The sequence below is a fragment of the Mustelus asterias genome, chromosome 27, assembly GCF_964213995.1.
Source record: "Mustelus asterias chromosome 27, sMusAst1.hap1.1, whole genome shotgun sequence".
In the NCBI taxonomy this organism is placed as follows: Eukaryota; Metazoa; Chordata; class Chondrichthyes; order Carcharhiniformes; family Triakidae; genus Mustelus; species Mustelus asterias.
This window is the reverse complement of record NC_135827.1, coordinates 17,821,892-17,839,875: the sequence shown is the minus strand read 5'-3', so window position 1 is coordinate 17,839,875 and position 17,984 is coordinate 17,821,892. Positions and strand designations below refer to the sequence as shown.

The following is a 17,984-nucleotide window of genomic DNA, read 5'->3' as shown; positions in this document are numbered from 1 at the left end:
AATATATTGAATTCTCTCCCCAAACCTAATGGAAATACAAATTAGGAGCTGAAGTAGGCCTCTCGAGTCTGCTCCACCATTGAGAATAATCTGATTTGATTGTGACCTTACCCCAGATAACCCGTCGCCTCTTGTTTAAAATCAAGAACCTTTCCATCTTTCTCTCTTACCACAGATAGCCTTTCGCCCCTTTGCTTAAATCAATAATTAGGCGATCTTTTTCTTAGACCAAGCTTTGGAGCACTTGTCCCAATATCTCCTGGTGTTAAATTTCAACTCTTGTGAAGCACCTTAAAGTACAAGGCAAAATGTTGTTCTATAAAGAACCATTAAAAAAAAACATATTTCGGCTGCTCGACAGATTTCATAGATTGCTGCAATAAAAGGAAAGGTGCGGATTTTATTTTGCTTTCTAATTTTTGAAGGTCAAAACACACACGACCATTTGCTTTTGCAGGCACAGTTTATTTTCAATAAAAATAAGTTCGTTTTCAATGTTCATTTTTTTTATTTCATGGCACAGTGCTAACAAAACTTTGAGGCTGAGTAAAACGGTTTACTAAGGGTGGGGACTTGTACAGTGACAATCAGAACCTCTTTATCCCTTTCCATGGTCCTATGTACACCAAACACTTCAACACATGATTAAAAAATTAAACCAGTTTCTGGCAAGATAATTCATTAAACAGTTTGGGATCAGCAACAAAACCAGAAAGTCACCATATGCAGTAATATAACAATTACTTACAGTACAGAGCTTAACTAAGCACTTTCCCAGAAAGATATGGAAATTAGAAAAAGCAGAAATATGTCATTTATTATGCAGTATTTAAATGGAATTACTAAATTAAAAGCAGCTGTGCTCGAAATTAATGCTGTTGTGCTAATTCATAGGTCAAAGGCTCAAATTAGATCAAAATCAAGCCTCAACTAGCCTCTATCAATCAGCAAAGCTTGTAACTAAAAAGGCCAAATGCTACAGAAATAAATTTAGACACTCTGCTTTTAACATGTTACACATCGCACAAGAGCTTGTTTTCATGTGGCCAAACTTGATTGGAGGGCAAAAACCATAAACAGACATCAAGTTTGTTGGGAGAGTTTCCTGGGTGCCATTAGTCAGTCCCTTGACTCTAGCTCTCTTGCTTGCTATCGTCGCCATTTTCTAGGTGAGTCTTTCTCTTCTTTTCATCTGCTTTGGTTTCTTTAAATATATGTGTCCTGTAAAACTGGAGCTCTTTGATGCTCTCACAGATGTCATCTAATGCTCTGAAAAGCAAGAGATAATACTTCAAAACTAGAATTAGTTCATGTAGTCAAATTACTAAAACCCTGCAAAATAATGGACTTGGCTAGCTGATCTCTCAGGTGGCAAAGGGTTCTAACATCAGCACAATTGTACAAGATGGCTATATGTTAACTATAAAAACTGGTCTACAATCACTGCTTTAGGCCATTCAAGCAGAGGGCATCAAAACCAAGCTTCATGTCTTTATTTGCTTGAAAACGTTTTGTGCTGATGTGCACCACTTCTGCACTAATTCCAAGTTAGTCTGCTTTCATTTACATCAAGCAGGTATTTCAGCACTTTAGACCTTTATAATACAAAGAACAAAACAGCACAAGAACAGGCCCTTCAGCCCTCCAAGCCTGCGCCGCTCATGTGCCCAACTAGACCATTCGTTTGTATCCCTCTATTCCCAGTCTGTTCCTGTGGCTATCTAGATAAGTCTTAAATGATCCCAGCATGTCCGCCTCAATCACCTTGCTTGGGAGTGCATTCCAGCCCCCCACCACCCTGTGTAAAATACGTCCCCCTGACATCTGTGTTGAACCTTGCCCCCTTCACCTTGAACCTGTGACCCCTTGTGTTCGTCACCTCCGACCTGGGAAAAAGCTTCCCACTGTTCACTCTATCTATACTACCAAGATCTTTTCATGCGTCAACTTGTTGGACCTCCAGAATAGGACTGTAAAAAATGCAGCCACCTAGAGGCAATTATGTGGAATTTCACAAGACAGAAATATGGATAAATACTATCTTGGTTTGTTACACTTACTACTCTGCTGTTTCCAGTGACTGAGTTCTTCTTCACCTCCCTGCCCCACACAGCTGTCAGAGGCAAAATGAGGGTCAGAGCTGGCATTATCTAATTTTCAAGCAAGTCCACTTTTTGGTGAACTATATTTAAACTGAAGTTTCATGGCTAGAGGCAAAATTTTAAACAAGCCAACTCACTAATTCTATTGTTTCTCCAAATAATTAGCAATGGCAAGCATTACTCACCGATGTGACGCTTTCTTCTTTGGTGCATCTTCATATTCATCTGGATACCAACGTCTGAAAACAACAATAGCAAATCTTGATGGAGATTTGAATCTGAAAGCAGTATAAACTCCAAGGAGAATAATAAAATTTTATTGCTTGTATAGAAAAATGAATAGAACTATTGCTGTCACAACAATTGTGAGCAGGTGAATTAAAACCTTGAAGAATCACTTTACTCTTGAAGCAATCCTTCAAATTCCATTTTGATGCTACCAAAGAGAAAAAATAAAGGGAGTTTTTTGCATGCATTGGAAAAGTTTGAATCGAATGGCAGACAAGGTTGGAGGGCCTGAAGGGTAATGGGTGTAAATCAAATAGCAAGCCTACACTCACTATGGATTGTATTTTCCTGGGTTAATGTGGCTGTCAATAAGACATCTTGCCATATGCATTATGTCTACTACAACAGTAGCCTCGAAGGACATATATCCTGCAATTGAGCCATACTCTTATGCAGTGATAATCTAGCGGGCTCCAATGAAAATCAGCAGCACAGCAACTTAAAAAAAGGTGCAGTGCTCTTAAGTTGCGAGAGATACTCACATTTTCATATTGTATTTTAATATCATTGCTGTCCAGTTTTTAAAAAAAGCAAAAACAGCAAACTTCTTACCTGCATAATTCTTTAATGGTGCTGACATCAATTATTCTGTAATGCAGGTGCTTCATGAACTGTGGCATATACTTATCTAGAAACTTTTTGTCAGCGTGGACTGAATTTCCTAGAAATTAAAGGGTTCAGAGCGTGAATCTCCTGCTGCATTAGTTTCCCCTTTCGAATTTTCTGCTCTCTTCACCTGGAGGACAGCAACTTGTACAATGGTACGTTTTAAGTGCCTGCATATCCTGTAATTCCACTTGGATGAATCAAATTTTATAATGACTAAGTGATCCAAAAAAATATTGAGAGCAGGCCTGTAGGCTGCCAGAAAAACAAACTTCCATAACTTGATTCTTTTGATCCCTTTCTAACAGCAGTTGTGTGCACCTACACCATATTAACTTCAGCAATTCAAGGCACCACCACCACTGCCTCAAAAAGTAATGAGTAATAAAATGCTGGCCTAGACAGCTATGTCTGCATCCAATGAAAGAGTAAATAAATTAACCCTTCTTACTCTAGAAATTTGAGTTTGATTTTTTTTTGGACAATTCTCATTAGTGATCCTTTGTTTCCCCAAAGGTGTGACGACTTGCTATGATCATGAAGCTACTGTACCTTAAATACAAGCATTATCAGCACCATAAAAAACCCATGTAAAATTGTATAACACCTTAATCTGACATACCTGCAAGAGGACAGAGGCCTGGTGGGGTATGTTGGCGTATAAAGGAGAGAAACTCATATTCTGCTTGCTGTAGGCCGATCTTACTATCCCGCACTGCCTGCGTTAGTCCTGACTGCAAGAAAAGGGAAAAAATATTAACAGTTATTTAGATACAAAAATAAATCCATAAACATGGTCTCTTTTCAATATATTTCATCAGCATGAAACATCGGGTTTATGCCTTAAAATTGAACACTTTATCCATGAACTGACATTCCCTTTATTTTTACTTCCCACACTCTAAAGAATTTTATAAAGACCTGATCAAATCACATGAAGGGTGAAGTGCAGACAGGGTTTTCAGACAATGTGATGTTAGAAGGCCAGGACACTGGGCCACAGAATGCAATTGTACAATTCACAATAATTGAGCTATTTGAAATTCATACATTCTGTCCTTACTTCAACCCAATTATAAACACTGCCTTAATTTAAAACGGAAACTGTACATAAACCTACCCTCTTGTAATTATATGCTCCTACCAGTGATAATGTAGTTTCATCACTGTTGGCTGTAGCGTTAATAGAAGCCCATTGGCACTTGCCACGATTACAGGGACAATCTGACAGCGACTTCTGGCACAATTAAGCATGGAAATCCAAAAGTTGCTGTCAGAGGTGCACGGGTCCTCCGCAGGGTGCGCAGTTGCAGACCTCCCTGATATACATAGCACTAAAGGTCATAACGGCAAAAACTTACACACCCACTCAATCTGCTGAGCACAGTTGAAAAATTGAGGGCTACTCCACTTAGGAGCAGGTTTTAAAAATGGAGCAATAAGTGTTAATTACTGATCTATTTCTCTGGCCCTGAAAATAATAAGTGTGAAGTCTCATATCCTCAATTCATGTTGCAGACTTAAAATATAAAAAACTGGTTTGTCTCAAATCTCTCTCCGTTATTTCCTAATCTTTAATTTGCCTTCTCTACATTATTTAACTAATTTGTATTTCCTGCTTCCTGTTCATCCTTGCCCTGTAAAGCATGCTGCGTTGGAACAGACAGCTGTGACTACAAGTTTAATGTTTAAAGTTGAATTGTCCAACCCTCCGGCCAGATGTGGTTCGCTGTGCCTCTCCATCCTGACCGGTGGAGCCAGAAATGCAGCTAAGATGGGTAAATGGAATGGATGATTCTGCAAGGAGTTGCTCCTCCAACCACAGGCTGTGAGTCTCCTTCTTTCCCCTCACTGAGCTTATCAATGGCAGAGAAACAGCAAAAAGTGTACTTCATCCATGCCAAAGCCTGACCACCAGCACTAGTGGAGAGTCTGCTGGGGAGAGGTTTTTCTGGCAGACAGCAGGGGAACCCAAAGACAATTGCAACCTGACCTCTTAGTGTCCGAGTCACCAAACCATCCAGGCCTGGTGATCGTGAGCAAATGAATGGCTCATTCCAAGTCACAGGATTCTCACTCACATCTCACACGGTGAGGGGGGGGGGGGGGGGAGTGAACTCCGAGACTGGGAGTGAGCCAGGACCCTTTTATACTTTAATGTACTGAAGAAAAAGTAATCAATTTATTGCTTTTCTTCCCTTCATACCTCAACTATTTTTTGGAATTCGTGTTTAATGTTGTGCTAAAATTCTCTCCAAAATTTACTCATCAGCCCCTTGAATTAGCAAAAAAAAAAATTGAAATATGGGGTCCTTCATGCAAGAAGTTTAGACAAGCCTGGTCTACAACAATATTTTGGACAGCTGTCAATGTAGCAAATAGCGTCTCTTGTTCCTTCACTGTGGACTGCAACCATGCCAATGTGGCAAGTTTACATAGGCCATTTTCATTATATGTAAACAAATTGTAATGGAACATTTGATATGAAGTGCAAACAGACTGATACATCTACAGCAAACAACAATGCATTAACTTCCCTCCCCCCATCTAATCCCACAAGGAATTTCTACAAAAAAAGCCAAATATCTTGTTTTTCCACAAGCTCAGCCTCACTTAAAAAAATATTGGAATACAGAAAATTAAAACGATTAACATTAGTTCCTCACATAGTAGAGATTACAGAAAGTAATTCTCCAAGGTGACTTCACAAGAATCTATTCAAACTAGGGAAGGTGCTCCAGAAACAAAATTGAAATGTTGCGAAAGTTTTTCACAATCTTTAAAGGACGGAGACTACTGTCAATATACAGGCACATCACGTCCTGAACCAGAGCAATAGGACATGTCATATGAACTGTTCTAAGCAAATTTATTAGCATATTGTTCTTTCGAAGGGAGCACGCAGGATTGACATTTCAGGCACAAGCATGTAAATTTTTAGCTATGTAGGAGGTAACAGTCAGCAGGCACATACCTTTCCGTGATGTTCTGTACACCACTCTGACATGCCATCCAGTAGTTCATTTGGTTGGTTAACAATCAAATGTGGACCCTGATAACAAAAAGAGCAATGGCAGTGACATGGGCACTTTATTTTGGAATTTAAGTCACATCCAAAAGACATTCAAAAGACCCTCTTTTCCAGGGATAGTAATAGGGATAGGCATCTTACCTCAGCTAAAATATTCAAATTGGAATCGGTTATAATGCAAGCCATTTCTATGATTTTATCTTTTTCTATGTCCAATCCAGTCATCTATTTAAGAAAAAAAGGGAACATGTTAGACCACAAGATCTTTCTTCCTTCTGACAATTCCATAAAATAGAAGGCCCAGTACAGCATGTCACACATCCCTGTTGAATGGTAGCCTCTTGGAAAACCTCAAGCCCCACATTGTAGACAGAACAATACTCTAGTTCTCTGCTCCTACACCTCTACATAAGGGGCAATATACAAGTTGCAAGTGTCTGCACAGAACAGAAGCTTAAACTGTCTCTATCTACAAAAACCCAAGTGATCTTTATTCAGCTAACTCAACATTTTAAAATTCTTCAATTACCCTCTTCTCATCGGTCACTAAGTCTATGATCAATTGCTCCTGGTGGAGTCAATTGCTTTACTTGACTCTCAGAACAGAAATCAGTTCAAATGAAATCAGACCCTGGCTTGTGACCAACCGAAACTCACTTATTCCATTAAGGCCCCAAACAGATTTCACGAGGAACCTGCAAAGGCAAAGTTAAGGTTGGAAAGAACACAAACAACCCATTTCCCCAACCCTACGAGTACCACCTGTCTCACTTGTGGGGGAGCCTGCAGATTCTCACTTTTGGACTGGTTAGCCCATCAAGCCTGCACCAACAACAATCCCACCCTATGCCAGTAACCCCACATATTTACTCTGCTAATCCCCCCAGAACTGGGGTCAATATAGCATGGACAATCAACCTAACCCATACATCTTTGGACAGTGGGAGGGAACCGAAGCACCTGGAGGAAACCCATGCAGCTACAGAGAGAATGTGCAAATTCCACAGTGACCCAAGCTGGGACCCTGGCGCTGAGAGGCAGCAGTGCTAACCACTGTGCCACCCCTTCTTGGAAGCCATCAAACCAGGATAGAAACAAGTCATCCTTGATCACAAGGGACAGCCTAAAGAAACAGTAAGAAAAACCACAAGACGCTGGGGCATGGGTTTGGGATCCACAAAATGAAAAACTTATCATATCCAACATAACCTCTGGAAGACAGAGGTAAACCTAATCCCAACAATTTTATCCTGTTTGATCAATTTTAGTTTTCTAGCTAGCGACACCTCATTTCCCCCAAAGCCTGTACACCATCTTGACTAAGAAACAAACAGGTTTGCTTGCTTCAGTTTCCCCATTCTGCTAAAGTGCACAAATCTCCAGCAAGCACTTTCTCAACAGCACGGTAGCACAGAGGTTAGCACTGCTGCTTCACAGCTCCAGGGGCCTGGGTTCGATTCCTGGCTTAGGTCACTGTCTGTGTGGAGTTTGCACATTCTCCTTGTGTCTGCATGGGTTTCCTCCAGGTGCTCCGGTTTCCTCCCACATTCCAAAGATGTGCGGGTTAGGTTGATTGGCTATGCTTAAATTGCCCCTTAGTGTCCTGAGATGTGTAGGTTAGAGGGATTAGTGGGTAAAATATGTAGCGATATGGGGGTAGGGCCTGGGTGGGATTGTGGTCGGTGCAGACTCAATGGGCCGAATGGCCTCTTTCAGTACTGTAGGGTTTGTAGTTCACAATAGGGAGAGAGAAAAAAAAATATCACAAGGGAAAATAAATTGCATCATCTCTTTGGCACATTCCACTTGCTGCACAAACTACCACTGGGCACATTAAAAAAAATTCCCCACTTTCAACCAAAAAAAACCATGGACTAAGTAAATTTTGTTGAATTGATCATCATACATTGCTGGAGATAAAACATCTTTGACACACACACAGACCAGAATTATCCCTAGCTGCAAGTGTCTGCACCCTGAAGGAAATTATTGCATTAGGGTCATTTTAAGTGGGGGTTAAAACGCAAATAATAACGAAACCTCAATGGAGGCAAGTAGCACAACTATAAAAGGGGAAAGCAAAATTGAGAGTTAGGCAGTGTTGATTACAATTCGGTGAGGTGAAAAACCAGTTATAAAATCTGCAATTCAGAGGGGGAAAAACAAAAATCAGCAATAAAATTTGCAAATCAGGGAAAGATCAGCAATAAAATTTGCAAATCAGGGAAAGATCAGCAATAAAATTTGCAAATGCTGCTTCAATGCAAAATCCAGTATTTTTAAATCGCTCTGCAGGCTCCGTTCATTGAGCATTATAAAGTTCCAGCTGGCTGGAGGGAGAGAGGGGGGGGAGGGGAGGAAAGTTACCTCCAGATCCACCCAGACCATCCTCTTGGCCATGCTCTGGGCTGCCATGGTGGCGAGATAACGGATTAGAAGCGGCGAGGCCGAGCCGGAGCGGGTGGGGATGGGGAGGGGAGCCGGCGGCTTCTCGCTGCGCCGCTGCTGGGGGTAATGAGGGCGGTGCTGGTGGCGGCCGAGGCAGTGAGCGAAGCTCCGGGAGCGGCTGCACAGAACAGGACACAATCCAACCGCCGCCACAGCTTTAAGTCCCGCGCCGGGCGCGCGCAGGCGCAGCATGGCCACCGCTGCCAATCCGCCCGACGGCAGCGTGGCAAGAAGCCCCCTCGCGCACTGCCACGCTGTCGCAAAGCCGGCCCCGCCTACAGCGCACTGTCGCAAAACGCCTGCCCTCAGCCGCCCCTCCTCCCCAAAGTGGTGCTGGTGCTGCAGCAGAGATTGTGCAAGTTCAGCAATAAAAGCTCACTTCTCATCAATTGTCAACAGTTTTCACACAGAATGTTGCTTTATGTTTATTATTAATGTCCAACTGTACAAAATATGTACTATCAACTGTAATCTTTATTCAATAAATTATACATATAAACCATAAACTATATTTTTATTCAATAAATTGTACATATACACTCCATAAACTATATTATTTATTCAATAAATTATACATATAAACGACACGGTAGCACAGTGGTTAGCACTGCTGCTTCACAGCTCCAGGGACCCGGGTTCGATTCCCGGCTTGGGTCACTGTCTGTGTGGAGTTTGCACATTCTCCTCGTGTCTGCGTGGGTTTCCTCCGGGTGCTCCGGTTTCCTCCCACAGTCCAAAGATGTGCGGGTTAGGTTGATTGGCCGTGCTAAAAATTGCCCTCAGTGTCCTGAGATGCGTAGGTTAGAGGGATTAGTGGGTAAATATGTAGGGATATGGGGGTAGGGCCTGTGTGGGATTGTGGTCGGTGTAGACTCGATGGGCCGAATGGCCTCTTTCTGTACTGTAGGATTTCTATGATATTTCTACGAAACCATAAACTGTAATCTTAATTCAGTAAATTATACATATAAACCATAAACTATATTTTTATTCAATAAATTATATATATACACCATAAACTATATTCTTTATTCAATAAATTATATATATAAACCATAAACTATATTTTTATTCAATAAATTGTACATATATACTCCATAAACTATATTCTTTATTCAATAAATTACACATATAAACCATAAACTATATTTTTATTCAATAAATTGTACATATCACTCCATAAACTACATTCTTTATTCAATAAATTATATATACACAACATAAACTATTATTTATTCAATAAATTATACATATACACCATGAACTATATTATTTATTCAATAAATTGTACATACACACCACAAATTATTTATTCAATAAATTATACATATACACCATAAACTATATTCTTTAATCAATAAATTGTACATACACACCACAAATAATATTATTTAGTCAATAAATTATACATACACTCCATAAACAAGTTAAAGTTTATTAGTCACAAGTAAGGCTTACATTAACACTGCGATGAAGTTACTGTGAAATTCCCCTGGTCGCCACAGTCCGACACCTGTTCGGGTCAATGCACCTAACCAGCGCATTTTTTAGAACGTGGAAGGAAACTGGAGCACCCAGAGGAAACCCACACACACACGGGGAGAACATGCTAACTCCACACAGACAGTGACCCAAGCCAGGAATCGAGCCCAGGTCCCTGTCACTGTGAAGCAGCAATGCTAACCACTGTGCTACTGTGCCACCCTATATGCTTTATTCAATACATTGTACAGACACACAACAAATTATATTATTTATTCAATAAATTATACACATACACTATAAACTATATTCTTTATTCAATAAATTATATATACACGACATAAATTATATTTTTTATTCAATAAATTGTACATACACACCACAAATTATTTATTCAATAAATTATACATATACACCATAAACTATATTCTTTAATCAATAAATTGTACATACACACCACAAATAATATTATTTAGTCAATAAATTATACATACACTCCATAAACAAGTTAAAGTTTATTAGTCACAAGTAAGGCTTACATTAACACTGCGATGAAGTTACTGTGAAATTCCCCTGGTCGCCACAGTCCGACACCTGTTCGGGTCAATGCACCTAACCAGCGCATTTTTTAGAACGTGGAAGGAAACTGGAGCACCCAGAGGAAACCCACACACACACGGGGAGAACATGCTAACTCCACACAGACAGTGACCCAAGCCAGGAATCGAGCCCAGGTCCCTGTCACTGTGAAGCAGCAATGCTAACCACTGTGCTACTATGCCACCCTATATGCTTTATTCAATACATTGTACAGACACACAACAAATTATATTATTTATTCAATAAATTATACACATACACTATAAACTATATTCTTTATTCAATAAATTATATATACACGACATAAATTATATTTTTTATTCAATAAATTATACATACACAACATAAACTATATTCTTTATTCAGTAAATTATACATATACACTCCATAAACCTATATTATTTATTCAATAATTTATACACACACACACACCAGAAACAATGTTCTTTAGAACCACAGAATTGCTAGAGTACAGAAAGAGGTCATTTGGCCCATTGAATCTGCACTGACTTTCTGAAAGAGCATCCCATTCAGGTCCTCCCCTCTGCCCTATCCCCATAGCCTCACACGTTTAATCATAGAAGAAATCATAGAAACCCTACAGTGCAGAAAGAGGCCATCTGGCCCATCGGGTCTGCACCGACCACAGTCCCACCCAGGCCCTACCCCCATATCCCTACACATTTACCCGCTAATCCCTCTAATCTACGCATCTCAGGACACTAAGGGGCAATTTTAGCATGGCCAATCAACCTAACCCGCACATCTTTGGACTGTGGGAGGAAACCGGAGCACCCAGAGGAAACCCACGCAGACATGAGGAGAATGTGCAAACTCCACACAGACAGTGACCCAAGCCGGGAATCGAACCCAGGTCCCTGGAGCTGTGAAGCAGCAGTGCTAACCACTGTGCTACCATGCCGCCAACATGGCTAATCCACCTAATCTACATAGTTTTTGACTGTGGGATGAAACTGGAGCACCTGGAGGAAACCCACGCAAACACGGGAAGAATGTGCAATATCCACACGGATAATTTATTCAATAAATTATATAAACACACCATACACTATATTCTTCATCCTGTTACTAGTTTGCTTTCAGACAATGTTGGTCTTTATTCTGCTATTAACACCTATTTAATGTCTTTCATACCATTATTACCATTGCCTTTGACTTGTGTTCCATGACATTTTGGTCATTTAATTTCCCCTGCTCAGAATTTGTCATTTGCTCCACCTGCTTCTCCCCCTTTTTCAACTGTTTAAGTCAATTCTACCTTTCGTCAGAGCCGAGGAAGAGTCATAATTGACTCACAAGGTTAACTCTGTACCTCTCTCTACAGATGCTGCTAGACCTGCTGAGTTTTTCCAGCAATTTCTGATACCATACACTATATTTAGTCCATTATCCCTGTTGTCCTGTCAGTTTTCTCTCCCATTTGTTAGATCGGCTACGATGCAGTTGAAGGAAATGTTGTTCCCCCTGACCGTGGCTTGATGGTTAGCACTCTCTCCTCTGTGTCAGAAGATTTTGAGTTCAACGCCCACTTCAAGCACAAGAATCAAGGCTGACACTCCAATGCACTACTGAGGGAGTGCTGCACTGTCAACGGTACTGTATTTTGAGATCTTAAATCGAGGTCCTCTTTGCCCTCTCAGGTACATGTAAAAAAAATCCCATTTCGAGAGAGAAGGAGAAGTTACCCTGGCCAATATTTATTCCTCACAAAAAACAGATTATTCTGCTCACTAATTGCTATCTGTGGGATCTGGCTGTGTGTAAATTGGTTCCCACATTGAGTTATAAAATTCCTACAGTGCAGAAGAAGGCCATTTGGCCCATCAAGTCTGCACCGACTCCCTGACAGAGCATTTTAACCAGGCCCTATCCCTGTAACCTTGTGTATTTATCCTATTAATCCCTATAACCCACACATCTTGGGACACTGAGGGGCAAATTACCATGGCTAATCCCGCTAATTTATACATCTTTGGACACCAAGGGGTAATTTAGCATGGCCAATCCACCGAACCGGCACATCTTTGGACTGAGGGAGGAAACCCACGCAGACACGGGGAGAACGTGCAAACTCCACACAGACAGTTACCCTAGGCCTGAATTGAACTTGGGACCCTGGTGCTGTGAGGCAGCAGTGCTAACCACTGTGTCGCCCATGAATACATTTCAAAAATACCTCATTTTCTGTAAAGAACTTTGAGACTTCAGATGTCTGTGAAGGGCGCTATATAAATGCAAGTCTTTCTGTATCTTAGCCAACATACACGGAGAATCAGCAGGCTGCTTTGTGGTGGTGGAAGGAGGGAGGAGGGGGGCCACTGTTTTGAAAGGTATGTGTTTGTTGTATATGTGCGATGGTTTGAAGCATTTTTGGGATTTGTCATGTTATTTCTTTGTTTCCTTCCTCCCTTTGTGGGTATGGTTCAGTGAAGCGGCACTTCATGGCACTCTGTAAGTCATGTAAGTTCACTTATGGTATAAGTTTAATGAGATGCTGACACTCTTTCTTATTTGTCAAAATTCTGCCCCCCATTTAAAGAAATGTTAAGGCAACGGCATTAGTGATTATTTAAAGCATCTTTCACTTATGCTTTGGGGAAATATCAATTGCTTACATAGTTTTAAAAGTTACAGGAAAAGAAAAGCATGCATGCAGTGCATCGAGAGGTGCTCTACCACCATATCAGCCTCTTTGAAATCCATATATAAGTGCTGCAGCACAGGGGAAGCAATTTCAGCACGCTCGGAAAAGTAATTCTCTTGTGATGAAGTTTGACCAGGAGTCAGAACGAGTTAAGGTAGCAACACTGATGACAGTGATCAGTGCGGAGCAGCGTAAAGTCTATTCCATGTGGATAGACGGAACTGCAGTTGGAGCCAGGAGCAAGATACGACTGGTGCTGATGAAGTTTGATCAGTACTACTAACTGTGCAAGGATGTTCCTTTCGAAGGAAAAATGTTCAAGAATGAAGATACTGAAGAAACGTATCAGCAGCATCATTTAGCACCGAATCACCACTCAGAAGGGTGTAAACTCCAAACTATAACACCTGAAAAGATCATTCCAGACCGACTGTGTTCGGGATTGCGGATTCTGGAGAGTTTTGGAGAGACTGCTTCCAGAGGGTCACCCAACCTTGTTGAAGATGGAGGGGATTTGTCATATCGCTGAAGGGTGGTGCAACTCAAAGTCATTGGTCAGTGGAATGTGGGTGTGGTTCAGAAAGCCAAGGGGACCCCAAGGCACAACACAAACAAGCTCAGAACAAGACTGAAGAACCCCGAAGACTCCTGAGAACTGGGACTGCAGGGAGAAACACGAGATCCACATGAGCGATGTGTCTGCTTTTGGGAAAATGTGCACAAACACAGAAAGATCGTAATCAAGTGCCGTAGAACAGAATGAGCTGCTCATGCAGACAGACGGTGAGGACAACAAATGAAGGACCAAGGACAAGAAGTCTGTACCATCAGTGAGGTCAGTACTTACCCTCCTGCTGTATAGCGCAGAATCCTGGGATTGCTATAGGCGCCATATACAAACTCTGGAATTCTTACTCATGATACCCTGAAGTCCATCACAAGAATTCAGTGGTGGGACGAAGTCACAAACAACAAGGTCCTTCATCGTATTGGGTTCCACAGCATGAAGACCAACCTACAGAAAATTCAACTTGGACAGGCAGGCCATGTCTCCTGCATGACAGAATCCCCAAGTAGACCTTCAGTGAGGAACTGTCTCAGGACAAACAATGTGAAAGTGGCCAATTGAAATGATACAAGGACAGTGTTTAAAAAAAAAGCACTGCAAAATGCTGCATTACACACCACCTCTCATGAGAAAAGATTGCAGCTGAGTGATGCATGTGGAGGTACACAGTGAAACTATGGCATTGAAGGCAGTAGTTTTAGCAGAGTTAGATGTCATTGGCACATGTGAACATTGGTCCTGTATTTGTGGATGACGTGGCCAAGGGATAACATGTATCTGATAAATAAGAGAATCACTGAATGGTACAGCACAGGAGGGCTATTCAGCCCATTATACCTGTGCTGGAGAAGGACAAAAGAAGGATTCGCAACCGATCATTACAAAGGCAAGAAAATATTATTAAAAATGCATTTAATTTATTCAGATTTATTAATGTTTTGTACGTCCATGAGGATGAGAGATGGCAGGCCTGGGGAATGAAATATTGTGGACCTGAAACACTTCTTTGTCAATATAACAGGATGGGTATGCTAGCCTACAATTTAAACCAACTGCACCAATGAAGTTTCACTTGTTTTCCTCCCATGTTTTATTACCTTACCAGATTACTAAACCGGATTTGTGTTGTGGTCTTCTATGTACACATTTCCTGAGACTGTCCAGACTCATCTGTGGTGGAACCCTTAGAATTCTGGTCACAGCAAGGTGGATAAAGTACCATGCCATTCAGTGACTGACTTCATGCGCACTAACCATCTGTGTTTGCTATGGAGAGTTTGGTATCTTATGGATCCAGTGTGCAAACCCCGCTCCTGTTGCTGTCTGAATATTACAGCCATTACACACTACAGCAATGGGAATAACTTTAAGAAGAAGCATGGCACGTGTAGGAGTAATATTGGAGGAAAATGAAAAGAAGAGGTAAATGGAAGTAAAGAGGGTAGAAACTAGGAGTGACAATTGGGAAGGGGGATGGGAAGTATAGAGAAGCCAGATATGGCAATTTGGAACAGGAGCGAAACTGGGATAATTCACTGTGAAGAAGGGTGAGTATCGGGGGTGGAATTCTTGGAAAGTGCCACCGTGATCTGAGAGGGCGGGATTGGAAAGGGATATGGAGAAAGAGGATGCCATCTTAAAGTGTGCCAGTTTAAATGGGGAAATGGAGGAAATTACCTCCTTGAGCTAGACTGCCACCACAAGTTGCTAAATGTTTATTTTAAAGGAATGCACAATGTGCTTCCTACATCCCTGACTGCAGTAATCCATGGTGAATAAAGTCAGATTTCAAAATCTCTCGATGATTAGAGAATTATTTTCAAAAGGTAAGTTAGTTTGATCTTTTCCAGCTGGTGAGAGTAGTTTTCAATGAAGTTGAATGAATGAACTTTAGATAGTGAAATGTAATGCTCACGTGCATTATAGATTCTGAAATACTGGAACTTGTGGCAAATAAATGCCATCAATCAGGGTGGCACAGTGGTTAGCACTGCTGCTTTACAGTGCCAGGGACCTGAGTTCGATTCCCTGTCTACTCAAGTCACTGTCTGTGCAGAGTCTGCACGTTCTCCTCGTGGGTTTCCTCCGGATGCTCTGATTTCCTCCCACAGTCCAAAAGATGTGCTGTGGCCAGGTGCATTGGCCATGCTAAGTTTGCCCTCAGTATATCCGAACAGGCACCGGAGTGTGGCAACTAGGGAATTTTCACAGTAACTTCATTGCTGTGTTAATGTAAGCCTACTGTGGCACTAATAAATGAAGTTTAAATCAAAACTATCTGGACTGTGGGGTCCAGAACATAACCTTTGTGTGTTCAATATTTGTACCTTCCATTCATGTCTTATGTACAGGCATTAAAGTTTTTGTTCTGCAATTTATATGAAGAAGTAATGACAAAGCAAGCTTTCATAAAATAGGGTTGTATTGCTGGATGGTGGTGAGGTGATTTGTTCAAAATGTTCACAATATTAATGGGGACAGATATAGTAGGCAGGGAGAAACTATTTCCACTAGTTGGGGATTCTCGGACAAGGGTACACAGTCTAAAAATTAGAGTCGGATCATCAGGAGTTAAATTAGGAAACACTGTACACACAAAAGCTAATTAATGTTTGGAACCCCCTACTACAAATAGCAATTGCTGCTCAATCAATTATTCATTTTAAATCTGAAATTAATAAATTTTAGTTAACCAGTGGCATTAAGGGATATGGGGCAAAGACAGGCAGCCGGTCAGCAATATTGAATGATAAAGCAGGCTAGAGGGACTGACTGGCCTACTCCTGCCCTTTGCAGTTGTGTTAGGGGCTTATTCTTGAGTTGTCAGCTTTCTGAAGCTGTTGGGTCAGCTTATGTCAGCTTTCTAGGTTGGTATTCGTGATTCAGATATCAAATGAAGTTTATTACTGCTTTGCCCAGAAAGGGATGCCAGATCAGCAGTGGCAGAGCAGTATCGAAGGGCCATATGGCCTAAATCCTAGGGCAGCATGGTGGCAGAGTGGTTAGCACTACTGCCTCAGTGCCAGGAATCCGGGTTCGATTCCTGGCTTCAGTGACTGTCTGTGGAGTCTTCATGGGACCTTGTGTCTGCATGGGTTTCCTCCCACAGTCCAAAGAGGTACAGGTTGGGTTGATTGGCCATGTTAGATTGCCCCCTAGTGTCAGGAGGACTAGCAGGATAAATACGTGATGTTACGGGGATAGGGATTGGATGGGTTATACACCTATGACTGTGTGGCTAAATTCCCCTCCGACTTGATTTTCAAGTTTGCTGATGACACCATTGTAGTGGGTCAGATCTCAAACAATGACGAGACAGAGTGCAGGAAAGAGATAATCTGGTGAACTGGTGCGGCAACAATAATCTCTCCTTCAATGTCAACAAAATGAAGGAGATAGCTATCGACTTAAGGAAGCATAGTGGAGGACATGCCCCTGTCTACATCAAAGGGGATGAAGTAGAAATGGGCGAGAGCTTCACGTTTTTAGGTGTCCAGATCGTCAATGATCTGCCCTGGTCCCTCCATGCTGATGCTATAGTTAAGAAAACCCAATGCCTCTACTTCCGCAGAAGACAAAGGAAATTTGGCATGTTCGCTCCGAATCTCATCAACTTTTACAGATGCACCAGAGAAAGCATTCTTTCTGGTTGTATCACAGCTTGATATGGCTCCTGCTCTGTCCAAGACCGCAAGAAACTACAAAGGGTTATGAGCAAAGCCCAGTCCATCACTCAAACCAGCCTCCCACCCATTGACTCTGCCTACACTTTCCGCTGCCTCGGAAAATCAGCCAACATAATTAAGGACCGCACACACCCCGGACATTCTCTCTTCCAAAAGATACAAAAGTCTGAGATCACATATCAACCGACTCAAGAACAGCTTCTTCCCTGCTGCCATCAGACTTTTGAATGGACCTACCTCGCATTAAGTTGATCTTTCTCTACACCCTAGCTATGATTGTAACACTACATTCTGCACTCTCTCCTTTCCTTCTCTATGAACGGTATGCTTTGAATAGTTCGCAAGAAACAATACTTTTCACAGTATGCTAATACATGTGTCAATAAATCAATCAAAGGATTGTTGTCAGTGCAGGCTCCATGGGCTGAATAGCCTCTTCTACACTGCAGGGATCCTATGTTCCCCAAGCACTTAAAGCAGGGAATTTAATTTAGAACAGTATTTTTAA

The 17,984-nt window shown here is 41.5% G+C and overlaps 2 protein-coding genes across 2 annotated transcripts in view; one reads left to right on the top strand and one right to left on the bottom strand.

The window, feature by feature from the left end:
• clmpa (CXADR like membrane protein a) overlaps positions 1–17,984 on the top strand; it is a 185,320-nt gene that overhangs the window by 164,858 nt on the left and 2,478 nt on the right. The window lies entirely within an intron of this gene.
• On the bottom strand, positions 382–8,717 carry smfn (small fragment nuclease). The gene is made up of 7 exons (XM_078198858.1): positions 8,395–8,717; positions 6,169–6,252; positions 5,971–6,048; positions 3,619–3,730; positions 2,943–3,051; positions 2,288–2,341; positions 382–1,269 (listed from the first exon to the last, which is right to left on the bottom strand). Exons 1-7 carry the CDS (start codon positions 8,665–8,667, stop codon positions 1,134–1,136), a joined length of 846 nt encoding a protein of 281 aa, XP_078054984.1. The 5' UTR covers positions 8,668–8,717; the 3' UTR covers positions 382–1,133.